The sequence below is a fragment of the Pecten maximus genome, chromosome 11 (assembly GCF_902652985.1).
Source record: "Pecten maximus chromosome 11, xPecMax1.1, whole genome shotgun sequence".
Classification (NCBI taxonomy): domain Eukaryota; kingdom Metazoa; phylum Mollusca; class Bivalvia; order Pectinida; family Pectinidae; genus Pecten; species Pecten maximus.
Genome location: NC_047025.1, coordinates 16,215,032 through 16,230,146, shown reverse-complemented (window position 1 = coordinate 16,230,146; position 15,115 = coordinate 16,215,032). Strand labels below are relative to the sequence as shown.

The 15,115-nt window shown below is 35.2% G+C and overlaps 2 protein-coding genes across 13 annotated transcripts in view; one reads left to right on the top strand and one right to left on the bottom strand.

Moving 5' to 3' along the window:
* The window catches only part of LOC117337042, a 52,156-nt gene that overhangs the window by 29,189 nt on the left and 7,852 nt on the right, over nt 1–15,115 (top strand). Inside the window, exon 1 of one of the 11 annotated variants that reach the window (XM_033897807.1) lies at nt 4,100–4,404. The exons of the other annotated variants lie outside the window; for them this stretch is intronic. Coding sequence (XP_033753698.1) covers nt 4,357–4,404 — 48 coding nt within the window. The 5' untranslated portion in view covers nt 4,100–4,356. Of the gene's footprint in view, nt 1–4,099; nt 4,405–15,115 lie in introns of those variants that run through there. 11 annotated transcript variants of the gene reach the window in all.
* Nucleotides 7,565–14,414, bottom strand: LOC117337043 (fatty acid-binding protein, brain-like). 2 transcript variants are annotated; one of them, XM_033897811.1, is made up of 5 exons: nt 14,238–14,414; nt 13,010–13,099; nt 11,240–11,412; nt 9,300–9,413; nt 7,565–8,217 (listed from the first exon to the last, which is right to left on the bottom strand). In XM_033897811.1, exons 2-5 carry the CDS (start codon nt 13,080–13,082, stop codon nt 8,152–8,154), a joined length of 426 nt encoding a protein of 141 aa, XP_033753702.1. In that variant the 5' UTR covers nt 13,083–13,099; nt 14,238–14,414; the 3' UTR covers nt 7,565–8,151. The 2 variants fall into 2 exon arrangements, with proteins under 2 accessions (XP_033753702.1, XP_033753701.1); XM_033897810.1 differs by having other exon boundaries at nt 13,010–13,150; nt 14,238–14,413.

Sequence of the window (15,115 nt, the reverse complement as noted above, 5' to 3'; positions counted from 1 at the left end):
AAAATTAAGATGGTTCGTGCTGGGTAGTCTGAAGTGTGAACATGTCTTCTGTAGTGAATTAAGGATGTATTCAGATAACTTTTTATTCTGTTATAATTGCATCATTATTAAATTCAGAAACAAAACAAACATACCTGGAAAACGAAAACAATCATTTTCTGACAATAAAGGGGAAACCTGTGGTTTTAATGATTAAATCGTAAGTCTGCCTCGATAGAAAATATGTATACAGGATGTCGCTATCATGATACGATTGTTACTGGTATACAGATTCAAAACGTTATAATAGACATTTCAACAGAATACATAATACATAACCATCCAAGTTTTGATCAAATGAACAAATCAAAAAGTTGGGCTCTTTCTTGATCTGCTTCACACATAGTGATGATATTTCTTGAGAGTAAATTGCACTCAGAATATTGTATATACTAGTTACTATCGACTATTCTACAAACTGTGTAATTGCTTTCTCGTCGCCCTTTTCGCTTTATGTAGAGGTGCAATTGTATCACTAAATTAGCTGATTGCTACCTACAAATGTAACATTACATTCGGACTGCAGTTATCGATCATCCCTCCTCTGATTCCAATCCATATTCCCCTATCTTGTGTGTCGTTGATACATTGATTTTTGATCCTGCCTCTAGACTAGAATTATACACATTCTTCTGCAAAGTTTAGTTTGTTTTTCCCTGATTTTCAATCTGATAAGCTAATAGGGAAAAAATGCATCTGGAAAATTCTTATCAAAATCTTCTGGGCTGGAACGCAGTCTAATGGAGCATAGTCGAGGTGTGATCTGTAAGTTCGGTGTTGTTCTGACGCTTCAAACCATTATCAACGTCTATGATTACAAGATGCATTCGCTAACTAATTGTTGTGTTTGATATCAAACGATAGATACATATCACACTATGTTTTATAGAGGTACTGGCCTGCTCCGTAATGTTAGAAACCAGTATTCCGGACCGTGGGAAACTTAGGCTAAATGCAATGCTTTTGTTTTGGAAAAGTCTACATTTAACAATGAATTGTATACCTTGTGCAGAGTTAATCGGGTTGTACTCGGTAACGCTAATGTCTTATCAATAGATTAGATTGCCAATGCACAAAGACAGTCTTAATTAAATGTACATTTGAAGCCTTTTTAAATGAACGATAATCTGACCTAAAGTTGGTGGTCTGGGGTCGTGTTTGTTTACTGTAGAGCAGTAAACATTGTATATTAGTCGGGAATTAACGAAACAACGAACGATCTCTTGGTGCATTTAGTTGGACTGGTGTCTTATTTTGGCAGGGTTACCAAAGTGTTTAATAGACGTATCAATTATAATAACTGCTTTGTCTGTATGTGTCATATTTGTATATTTGTGTATGCATGACTGTTTGCATTGAAGTAGGTTGTGTAGTGTATTATTACCTTGATCTAAAACAATACCCCAGTACTTTTATATTATGTATTCAAATTTTATATAAAATATATGCATTACCGAAAAAAAAACACTAATTACTTTATCTTAAAATATAAATCAATACCTCTTTCAAAATCGTTCTATAGCAAATAGTACTGCATTTAACAGAAGAGAAAATGATATACCCACTCTAACTATTGGTACACACTTTCTCTTACTATTGATACTGATTTTTTTCACACACAGGATATTTCATTCCAAGCAGCAATTATTTGTATCATTTGAGAAAATTAGATTTTAATTCCAATGTTAGACATCCGTCTGGCTGTTGGTTTCCTCAAAACACCCATCCTCATATGATTCTGGCTGTTGGTGTTCCTCTAGACATCCGTCATCATATGACCCTGGCTGTTTGTCCCCTCGAAACACCCGTCCTCATATGATCCTGGGTGTTAGTATTTCTCTAGGCATTCGTCACCAAGTGAAACTGGCTGTTGGTGTTCTTCTAGACACCCGTCCTCGTATGACCCTGGCTGGTTGTGTTCTTCTAGACACCCGTCCTCATAAACCCTGGCTGTTGGTGTTCCTCTTGATACCGGGCTTCATATGCCGTGGCCGTTGATGTTCCTCTAGACACCCGTTCTCAGATTACCCTTACTGTAGGTGTTCTAGACTGGCGTACTCCTGTGACTCTGATTGTTGGTGTTCCTCTAGACACCCGTTCTCAGATTACCCTTACTGTAGGTGTTCTAGACTGGCGTACTCCTGTGACTCTGATTGTTGGTGTTCCTCTAGACACCCGTTCTCAGATTACCCTTACTGTATGTGTTCTAGACTGGCGTACTCCTGTGACTCTGATTGTTGGTGTTCCTCTAAAACCAGTCCTCAAATTACCCTTACTGTAGGCGTTCTAGACTGGCGTACTCCTGTGACTCTGATTGTTGGTGTCCCTCTAGACACCCGTTCTCAGATTTCCCTTACTGTAGGTGTTCTAGACTGGCGTTCTCCTGTGACTCTGATTGTTGGTGTTCCTCTAGACACCCGTCCTCAGATTACCCTTACTGTAGGTGTTCTAGACTGGCGTACTCCTGCGCCTCTGATTGTTGGTGTTCCTCTAGACACCCGTTCTCAGATTACCCTTACTGTAGGTGTTCTAGACTGGCGTACTTCTGTGACTCTGATTGTTGTTGTTCCTCTAGACACCCGTTCTCAGATTACCCTTACTGTAGGTGTTCTAGACTGGCGTACTTCTGTGACCCCTATGTTGGTGTTCCTCTAGACACCCGTTCTCAGATTACCCTTACTGTAGGTGTTCTAGACTGGCGTACTCCTGTGACTCTGATTGTTGGTGTTCCTCTAGACACCCGTTCTCAGATTACCCTTACTTTAGGTGTTCTAGACTGGCGTACTCCTGTGACTCTGATTGTTGGTGTTCCTCTAGACACCAGTCCTCAAATTACCCTTACTGTAGGTGTTCTAGACTGGCGTACTCCTGTGACTCTGATTGTTGGTGTTCCTCTAGACACCCGTTCTCAGATTACCCTTACTGTAGGTGTTCTAGACTGGCGTACTCCTGTGACTCTGATTGTTGGTGTTCCTCTAGACACCAGTTCTCAGATTACCCTTACTGTAGGTGTTCTAGACTGGCGTACTCCTGTGACTCTGATTGTTGGTGTTCCTCTAGACACCAGTTCTCAGATTACCCTTACTGTAGGTGTTCTAGACTGGCGTACTCCTGTGACTCTGATTGTTGGTGTTCCTCTAGACACCCGTTCTCAGATTACCCTTACTGTAGGTGTTCTAGACTGGCGTACTCCTGTGACTCTGATTGTTGATGTTCCTCTGGACACATGCCCTGATATAACTTTGGATATTGGTGTCCTCCTAGACACCCGTCCTCATATGACCCTGGCTGTTGATGTTCCTCTAAACACCTGCCCTGATATAAGTTTGGCTGTTGGTGTTCCTCTAGACACCTGGCCTGATATAATTGTGGCTGTTGGTGTTCCTCTAGAAATCCGAAGTCGAAAAATAGCTTATGAAAAGACTTACCTACATACTGTATATATATCAAAATAAGATAGGATTTAACAGACATCACTGACAACATCTTATATTGTTTAAAAGCAATGCACGGTTGTATAAAATGATCTTGTACGCACAAATGGCATACATTCAAATATCAGTTTAGAAAAGTCACGGTTCTTTATAGTTTAACCTTAAGTATCGTTATCACGACTTACTAACGAGGGCGTTATGTGGTGTGTTTGCTTAACCCCGATTCCTACAGCAAATTTCGAAACTTTTACGTGGGGGGAGTTGAAATGGAGGTTCAATATAGGCCATCATTATATGTATTTAGCTGTACTGTTTCAGTGTCAACACTATCTGTACCTTCGTTAATGTGTTTGTATAGCACCAGTCCACTATGAAGATTTGTTCGGAAATTATTATTCAAACAGGATCAGGATTACCTGGGGGTACTTAAAGCCTAACACCCTTTGTTAAAATCTCGGATTTTGTCCATACGAGGTTTAATTATAATCACTGATTAAACATTTAATTTCCGTCATCACGTGATCAGGCAAGTTAGCTGTTTGGAACCTCAGCTGTATGTTGAACCAATGTGATTTGTTCTGTCTGGTTTAAGATTAGGACTACCTGTACGGCGAGCCTTCGCTACCTGTGCGTTACCTGTTCAGGCTGTCACACTAACGCCGTCTGATACAAAGCTATCTATAAGACAAGAGCTCTCATCAATGTACGGTATTGCCCCACGTGGAGCTCGAACTGCCAGGGTGGTTTCTGTGTTACTTTACCAATTGTAACGGTGTAACTGTGGGAGCTAGTAATAGTGGTGCTGAAGCAGAGTGAATATCATACATAACTGTAAATAAGGATACCAAACACCTGTGAGGATACCGTGATGTAAATTAACCAAATGGGGACTAAACTCGGGAACAAACGGCGAAAACGCAGGTCCCTTAGGGTAAGTTTGTTAGCTAAAATCTGGCACGATTTATGTCTATGAAACTGATACTTTATACAGTGTTAAATGCTCCTATTGATTCGTGATATGAACAATAGTATCCTATTTCTACCTGAACTAGGATTAATTAGACTGTAAAACTCATCATATGTCTTGTCACATACAAGGCATTGTCTGAAGAAGTCGATATGTCGGACAGTTTTGTTTTAGCAATATCTTATTTAACAATTAAAATGCATTTGATACCGACATGAGAATAACAACATTTCATCAAGGAATTATATTTTGAAATCAGATCATCGTAGTATCTATATATTTATCTATATTGGCAACCATATCACCGTGAGATCCGCCGATATCTACTCGTCCTCTCTCTAGGTAAGACACTCGAAAATAGAAAATGAATTAACTCAAATTCGAAACTGTAATTTGTCGACTATAACTGCTCAACACATTAAGTGCTATCAACATTATGTAACTTACCGTTATAGCATATATGTTTAGTACTGGTAGGTTAGGGTACTAGGTTTCTCATGAAACCTCAGGTTTGTACAGTTTTGTTACATATTGATAAATACAGAGGCATATCAAACGAATATTGGTAAACCAGGTCATAATTAAATACGTGTTAATGAGGTCCAAATTAACGAAATCCATATATTGACCCAGAGCGTGATATGTTGTAACAGTGTGTTTGCTATTGAGTTCACCAATAGGTATACATAATATAGTAACGATCGATTGCAGGATAAAAATCCAGGAAGATTACAGCTGTATCTTAACAACCTATCATTGGCATTGACAATGTGGTAATCAATACGTCGTAGGTCTTTTATCACCTTTCACCTATTCAAAGCCCACTAATCCATAAATAAGTTAGATTAATTACCTTAGTTAGTCTGGGACAGATAATCCCCAATGATTGGTTAGCTTAACTGACATGGAGGAGATTTTTAAAAGTAATACTTATTCTTAAGCCGACTTTTTAAAAATTCTTTAAGAAGTACGGGATTTGATTTTAGAAATAAATATTTGTAGGTGTAAGTGTTTGAAATTAGCACATAGTTATCACAATTGGTTGGATTTGATTTTTGTGTTGCGTTGAATTATATCACACTGAAAAGAACAAGGCGTTAGAAGTGTTTTGTACCATAATACAACATCAAAACAAGGTCATTTCTTCAATGACACGCTATATTTACATAACATATCTTATAATCAATATTTTTTGCTTGTGGTTTCTGTTATTATTGTCAACATTGTAGGCAAATCAGGATAATACTGTTTGCTTATAAATACATATAATGTACTATTTTATCACTTAATCGGCCTGTTATGCAGTGAATTCGCTTGTGTAATATTTTTGCGTATATGTTACTAAACACTATACCTACGGGCATATTTCATTGGCTGCGCCTTTAGAACCGAATATGACGTCATGGTATGGACAAAAGCGGAACGTCATAGATTTTACATGGCGCAAATATGGGCTGTCTCCGTTTGATTTTGCCCCCCGCGGTTTAAGTTTAAAACCTGTCAAAATGTACGTTTTCTGAGTTGTGTGATGATAAGAATCATAAGGGTTTTTTTTCATTGCATATGGGATTCTATGAAACTCGTCAAGAATTCGCCAAAAAAAAAAAAAAAAAAAAACCCACTTCAAAGATTCCTTTTTATAAAATGGGATATAAAATGAAGAACTCATTAAAGGTCCGGTATGTATATGATATATACTTAGAGAAAAAAAGAAACATAATGACATATATATGGACTTGACTCGTTCGAAAGGCATGTATTACAAACGCGCCAGCTTCTAGTTGATTCTAGTTCATTCTAAGCATTAGAATGCATAAAATTTGTTTTGAAATGTTTAATTCCATCACTTCAATTATATTCATCATAACTGCAATTATTGTATCAAAATGTTCTTGGGAAATCGGTGTCAGTATTTAGTGGTGTTCGTGCATCAGACTCGTTGCCATGGTTAAATACTTTTTTGACAAAACGTCAACTAATAAACTCTTACAAACGATTTTGATATTTTGGTGATATCACTGTGGTGTCATTTAAGTTATATCCCTTTGATGTTTTTCAAGTGATATTCCTGTGGTGTCATTTAAGTAATATCCATGTGGTGTCATTTAAGTTATAGCCATGTGGTGTCATTTAAGTGATATCCATGTGGTGTCATTTAAGTCATATCCCTGCGGTGTCATGTAAGTGATATACATGTAGTGTTATCTTAGTCATATTCCTGTGGTGTTATTTAAGTGATGTCCCTGTGGTGTCATGTAGTAATATCGCTATAATGTAACTGGGTTGGCAAGTTTTATATATACTACACACATAGATGGTAACACAAATATCGGTTACAAAATTGCCGTCATTTATCAAGATATTCATTTTGAAACGTTCTATTTATAGACTTCGAGTAGATAGCTTATTTCGGAGACGTCATATCAAACTCCTTACGCTCTTTGAATATCAAACACATAACGACAAATCGAAGTAAAAAACAATATCGACAAAGTTAATATATATTTTAGCGAACCCTTCTGTTAAACATAATTAGATTTCGGAGAATAATCGTCTCTTTATGTCGATATTGATTTAAATTTGCGATAGAATACGAACAGTGGATCACAAATCCCTTGAAGACGATAACGTATATATATATGTAACACTATTTAAATAATTGTTTTTGTGTTGAAAATACAAAACAAATCCTTCATTATCAGATTAGGGAACAATGACACCTAACCATAATTAATCTATGCAAATACATGTACACGTCGAACCCATATTGACAGTGCGTCACATTGAACAGAGAAATACATGTGTACCAACTCTAGGTACGAGGACTGCACCACAATGGCCATCAGAACGATGTCATTTAGTTAGGAGTTTTAGCAATGATATATAAACAAAGGGCATACACTGATCGGAATGATTTGAAATATAGGTGATGTTGGGTAACAATATCCGTATTTCAATATTTAATTGGACTACAAAATAAAACAGGTGCGTGTATTAGAATATTAATTTAGAGGGTTATTTGGGGGAAATATTTCGTAAGTGTTCTAAATGAAATGCAGTGGTTTGCGATGATAAAGCATTGACACTTTTGAGGTTTTTTTTTAAAGAACAACTTATATTTTCACATTTCTGACTGTTATTTATTTGTATTCATCAAAAAACAAACCAATATCCTTTTCCCCCAGAATCTACATAGATAAGTTTTATGAACTGAACTGTCCGGAAAATCCAATCCCCCTTTGTTATTCTAGTGAAGTCTTAAATGCCTACTTGGAATTGTACTTCTTTAACTCTAGTAAAAATACTTGAACTATAAAGTTAAATGTTTTGATTATTCAAGTTGTGAAATTTCCCAGTCCTAATGTTTAACATACACCGTGTAATCACACGTTCTTTCACGTCCAACGTTAATTATATCATAATCAGTAATTGAATGCAATCAACAGTGACTCAGCACGGGTATCACACACATCTCACATTTGTCTGTCGGCATTTTGGCACCTCTTCACTACAGTTAACACAAGCCATGGTTGGTTACACTCATGGACTCCGAGCTTCATATAGAAAAGTTTTAAAACCTTCATTTATGAATTCACACACTTCCGCTCAAACTTTTTACAAACACATGGTAAGTAGTTTATTATCATCTTCGTCAATTCTGGCGACACGACAGTATCTTCTTTCTAACGATTCTTGTCGTTTTTTTCCGTTTCACGGTTTGGGATGCTTCTTGTATGTTCGCATAGATGTAACGTTCTTTCCCTCGGCAATAAATGTCTGCGAAGGTAACCATAGCATTAGAAAATTAGACTGTTATACACATTGGATACGTAAACCGTTTTCATGAAATAAACAAGGATATCTCATATACATGTGTATTGATTGTCATTGGGAAAACAATTCTTCTCGTCGTTCCTTTACAAATACAGATGCTGATGATATTTTTATGAATTATAAGCTAAAAATCTATTTGTAAATTTTATCAATTTCTACTGATGTACAATATTGCAAAATGATATTACTTATTTTCGTAAATCAGATATTGGCTCTTGTGTGTAGGTATCATTTGTTACGTCATTAATATGCGTGAGAAAATTACGTCGTAAATGACGTTACAAATACACAAATGACGTAACAATAAATACTTGCTCACAAGGGCAGGTAACGGTGTAATACGAAAAGACGGATCAGCCATTTGGAAGACTGTCCGTGAGTTTTTACCGTAGTACAGGTAGTTGTTACTTGATTGGATAGGATTAATCAGGCATGCTTGTCCGCGATCTTGGAGTGGTACTCATCCATGTGGAATTTTTATTAGCTTGCCAAGAATGTATGACAAAGCAAACTAAATGAGCACCTTTGTATTTACAATGGGATATATGTGAACAATGCTACTTAGACACAAGTATAAAAAAGACTCCCTTTACCTTCTAAGTATGATAAGGATTTTTTTCATTGAGTTTTATTTTATGTTTCCCTAATCCAAACCGATAATAGTCATGATATTGTTATTGTTGTTTAAATTATTTTTGAAAAATACAAGAGGCGAAATCATAATCTGTATTATGCCGTATTTTTGTGTGGAAAACATAATAACCACAATCGACCACGAACAATTACCCCGGTCTTAAAATCAAGGTTTTCGGATAATGTATGCTCTTTTTTAATAAAGCCATAGTTAATTGGACCGATATGAAATCTTCAAAATCAGTTTCAGAATATATAATTCATCCCCCCCCCCCCCCCCCCCCCCCCCCCCCCCCCCCCCCCCCTCAATCACCTACATTAAAGAGTAGTTAGTCTTTCAGTAGTCTTTCGTATCTAAACATAAATTTGCCGTCGTTTAAAAAAAACCTTACAACTGTCATGGTATCCTCATCCACTTTTGCCCTCGTTACTTTCGAGTTGACGTCACCGGCTTTAATTCCTTTCTGGTAGTGAACAAGAGCATCATCTTCGATCATGAACGTTGACTGAAACAATACCAAATGTTCTCATTGGGCTGTTATCGTAACCACTAGTCATTCTTACTTCAGTTGGGCATTATTAAAGTGTATATCAAACTTCACTTTAGTTATAATTAAGCTAATTAACATTTACTCTTAATGTATTTGATGTCGAAGACGTTATCTTTTTATAAGTATTAATGTTGTCCTTATTTAGTCACAAGCCTATTTATAATCCATACAACATGTATATATAATGTTTAACGTATATCCGATTGCAGGGCGACAGAATACTACAAAACCATAAAATGTTGTATACAACATACGTCTACCTTTGTTTGAACTCACTTTCACAGGCTGAATCCTGTTGATGTGATAAAAGTTACCATATATCATACGATTGTTAAACACCTCAATCATCATGAAAGAGTTTAATCATTGCGGTGTCTTGCATTGTCAACCTAATGCGCCGCTTTAAAATGCTCTAGTCTGCTTATTTTAGATATTGAAATTGTCCAATTTAGATTATTTTGCTACCATTCTGTTCGATTTGATGGTTTTATTTAGTAATTATTCCTAATGTTTTAATTTAAATATATTCATATTTTCATCTAAGGGTTAAGTGCCATACATAAGTGGCTGTAAGTTTTTATCATGTTATAAGTGTTCTCATGCGAGAGAAATTTTATTTCAAAGTATTGGGAACCATCGACGGATCCGTCTGACTAGCATCTATGGGAGACTATTATATTGACTTTAACAAATAGGTATTAGGAAGGAGGAGATGTAAGGTAAGGGTTTAAAACGATGTTATACAATACTTTACAATATATAATATAAATACGTAACGATAACAATGTTTTAAGCGTTGTAAATTAATAATAGGTTTACAATAGTTTACACTAGAACGGTTAGCAGTTAATTACCCGAAAATTAATCTAAAAATATTGTATTAATTAGAACATTGTATAAAAATGATACCTTACAATGACTTAGATATATACATATATACATCTTTATAGATTTCAAAATTAGGAAATGGATATTGTGTGAGTTGTCAAAATCATTAAATATTATTAAGTTATGTGAAGTTCATATTCATAATAGCATATTTCCAAACTAAGAAATATATTAGTAACTACATATGTTAAAAATTTAAGTGTCCAAATTTGGTTTTGTCTACTGATTCCTTAGAGAGATGAATCGAGTTGGTTTTGAAACATTCGTTTTTTTTTACATCGGATAATTTTAAAGATCATTATCTACGTATGTATATTTTTAAACCAGTGCCATTATTAATCAGGATCAAGAGCTGGCATGCAGGTAGGTGCTACCGACACTGAGAAACCCAGTGTTGGATTGTTTATTAGGATTATTAGAGTAGATATTGTAATAAACACTTGGTAGATCATAGTTACAGTATCAACACAGGAAGTACACCTTCAATGATACAATAATAGATAGGTACACACAGGATGTAACTAGGGTCACAAACTGTCACATCGGTATGATATATAGTGGGGACGTTATCTTCGACGCTAAACACAAACCTGGCTATTCGTATAGAATACAGGTACATTTCTACTCTCACACACAGACAAACGAACTGCATTGTATTTTTACTCATAATAGAAGCCATACACATTTTAGACTTATTCCAAATATCAACATTTTGATTTGTTATATGCCTATGTTTATGTTGTTAAATTACAAATCACTTTGTAAACCATATCAATGATAGGTAGACTTATATATGAGGTCCGTATATCCAAACAAATGTATATTATCCAACGTGAAATTTGTCGGCACGTGCCTCAAAAAGTTTGTGAGAAATATATAAAAGTGACATTTACCTTACAGTTTCTTCCGTCGGGCGTTACTTCATCAAACTCTTCTCCAATTTTAAACGACAGATGATTGTTTTTAAATGTGGACGTCATGTGAATTTCCCACTTTTCACCATCTTGCACTATCTCTTCATAGCTTGTAAGGGTATTTCCCACTTTACGAAGCACGAAGTTGACCCCTACAAATCCAGAGTACATTTAGAACAAAAGAACGAACAGTAACGATAAACACAAAAAAGAACACTGAACTTGAACTTGAACAGGACAGTTTTGTCTTTGTTCAAAATTTAATTTTAAAAGTTCATTTTAGATGTATTATTCTTAAGGGTGAATATGTGGGCTTTAGAATACAGTTTTATTCTGGTCTTGTCTGATATATAATACGTTATGCTCTATCACTATAGTAGAATATTAACGGATATCATGATGTTGTTAGCGGGGTAATAATTAAATCATTTGGCGCAGTCCACGCTGGTGGAAAAAGTTGTTACGGAGGCTGGCTATAAATATCAACTAGTGATGAAATATTCAGAATGATACGTGCGAGACTTTGCAAAAGATCAAACAAATCCGAACCATAAAATCAGTCATTTCACGTTATCAAGACAATTTCATCTTGATTGTATTTTTTTCATAATGAAAAAAGTATACATTATTCAATAAGTTATAGAAACCGGTAAGAAAGGAAGTTTCTATTTTTATCAACCTGGTATATAACATGTCCGTTGTGTTAATCAAAGTTCAACGACTCTAGTTTTTATTTTACTATCGGGATGAATTGATATATATATATATAATGTATATTCTTATATATTTATATATACAGGTATAATCATTCTCCTGTATTACCGTCGTAATCCAATTCAGTACTTTTAAAGGTAAGGGTACGGTTACGATTCTAAAGTATACAATATCAAGCAGAGTCACTAGCAAGCTTTACAAACCCGAAGCTGCACAAATTATATCAAGTCATATGTTATGTAACCCAGACGTCTTCTTATGTTGTAACAAGTGTTTGTTTTACTGCCAATTGATTGTAAATGTCCATCATCAGAATTTGATTGTGCTAAGCTACTACAAATTATGTTTATTTGTTTTGAATTTTAAGTTTTTGAGCTATGGGGCTATAGGTTTTGCGTAATTTGCTGAAGCTGTCGTTTGACAAACAGCGATTTCATATCATATAATGCCATGGAATTTACATTCGGTGAATTTCAGGAGACATTAAATAAACACATATATGTGTGGTATATTCCTCTTGGTTACAATGTAATCTGATACTATTCCTGATATGAATATCATATTTTCTGGAATATGTTTTCCATGTGCAACTTGGCCATTAATTTCAGTTCAGATTTAATTTAAATATATTCTATCGATATGTGTCTGAACTAGTATCATTATACTAGTCAAAGAAATATAACAAAAACAAATTACTGACAAAGTGGTCAAAAAATATTGAGAAACACGTGCACTGAACTCACAATGGGAAACCCGGCACTCGAGAAACACTTGCATCAAAATATGAATCAATGTACATTGTATCCTGATCATCGTTACATACTCATAGCCACGGAATACTGTCCTATTTATAGGGAATTACCAGTATACAATGTAATGGGATGGGAAATGGTAAATCTACCCTGCATTTTCTATTTTCTAGATTTACGTCCCTGTGTGGAGGACCATTGCTCTTTGATGTACATCTCTTACTGACTTGCTACTATTATCAATTAGATATAACTCTTTACTATTAACCCTAAATATTATACGAACCGATAGTCTTCATGTACTCGTCCCAGCGTTCGTCATTCTTCTCCAGTTTCCAGTAGCCTATAACAGCCGCCATGTCTTCAGTCTGCTATGCTAAGGTGTTGAACGGTCAAATTCTTGTAGAATTAGACGTTAGGTTATAAGCTGAAAGACATCAGCGTTTTCATGCTATATATCATATTATGCTGCTGATATTTCTTCTGCTAGAAATTCCTTTTTATACTGAAATATGTAGTGGGATTTATTTGTAATATAGAAAACAGGAAGAAAACACTTCAGATACTTGCCATTAAAGTAGAACTTATTTCGGCGCCATTCTGTAAGCTTTGATACCAATCTTCGTATCCAAAATGATGTTCTTTTTATTAAAACTAGCAACGTTTGCAGACGAGTTATGTGTTCAACATTAATTGAATTTCGGAAAATTTTCATTGAATGAAACATTTATGAAATATTCCAGATAGTTTCTTATTGATTAGAAATATAGTTGTCTGACCTAGGCAGTGAATTATGAATTATTTTCTTGATAGTAAAGCCATAATCATAGTGCATCCAAATAATACATGTTGCAACATTAAGTTAACCAGACTTTCCAGAGCATTACAGATAAAGCATATTAGGTAATAACTTTACTAAGATTTGTCAGCTTAACAAAGAACTAACTACGAAATCTCATAGAAACAAATGCTACATCTATGTTTTTCTTCTGATTTTACTTGCTAATATAAAATATCCAATATTTCTAGTCTTACTAGTCTTATTCTCTTTAAGTTTCATATATAAAAAGAGATCAAATTTCAATTACATTGCCGTTATGCGTGGTAAGCATGTAGCTATTGAACTTTACGGTGTACAGGTATATCAAATATCATTCTGTGCATATATATATATATATATACATTTCTACTTATGTGCCCAACTGCTATTGCTAGAGCAATAAATAAGATATAGGATACCAGTCCTTATTCATACGGTAATGCAGAATGAACCGAGATTGGATCAAGTTCGATAATTTAAATTGTATATATTTGACATGACAATTTAATTTGATACGCAATGTTTAAACCAATTTCGTTTGAAACCTTGTCTACATAATTAACGGATCATGTTGATAACTGATGCATTGAAATTTACTATAAATCACGAGCGGTTTGATTACCTAGCTTTGTATAACACACTAACACACACCAATTATCGCATTGGCACCGTATAAAAACATTGTGTGACTTACCTCGGGGTCTCTTGTGGTTGGTTTCTGGCCTAGATTGGTACCCTGTTCCAGCAGGCGCCTGTATCTTCGCTTGTGACAAGACTGGGTTTCAGACTGGATGTCCTGTTTAAGCAATGCCGTGTAACCTTACCTGTGTTAACGACTATTTTGTGAGGTAGATATCAATGGAGTGAGAAAGATATCTAGACGAAACCCTTAGACTTTAAACATTCGGTCAACATTTATGAGAGATAAACCTGGTTGGTCGATAAGGGCCAAGTAGATCAAAATAGCCATTCATATAACGTGTCCTTAAATGACCGTCTAGTCAGCCTTGAATAATCTTTATCTTAACATTCAAGGTCAAAACAGCTTCTCAGAAACAACGTTTTATCTATCGTCTATTCTACACCCAAGCATCATCCATCTTTAAACAATACTATCAACTGTGTCTAATGTGCTATTCCGCTTCTCCAAAAATTCTGTAATAATAAAACAAGAATCTACCGTGAATGGAATAACTAGACCCTATATTGTGTATTGGGTATTGGGGATATTGGGGGTATGGAGTCCTTATATGGTCACTGTCCAATAATAGAATATATAGTCGTTATAGAGTCACTGTTAAATAATAAAATATATAGTTATTATAGCATCACTGTCAAATAAAAGAATATGTAGTCATTGTAGGGTCACTATCAAGTGATAGACTATGTAGTCTTTACATGTCACATTCAAATATTAGAATGTTAAGTCCTTATAGGGTCACTGTCAAATAAAGAATATGTAGTACATATAGGGCCACTGTCAAATGATAGAATATGTAGTCCTTATAGGGCCACTGTCAAATGATAGAATATGTAGTCCTTATAGGGCCACTGTCAAATGATAGAATATGT

Bases quoted from the DNA above. Each gene is read 5' to 3' on its own strand.
- LOC117337043 (XM_033897811.1), bottom strand. From the start codon at position 13,082: ATGGCGGCTGTTATAGGCTACTGGAAACTGGAGAAGAATGACGAACGC. The intron at 11,413-13,009 runs GTTCGTATAATA...CTGGATTTGTAG, and splicing joins CGAGTACATGAAGACTATCG to GGGTCAACTTCGTGCTTCGT. The intron at 8,218-9,299 runs GTAAGGTTTTTT...TTACCTTCGCAG, and splicing joins ATGAGGATACCATGACAGTT to ACATTTATTGCCGAGGGAAA.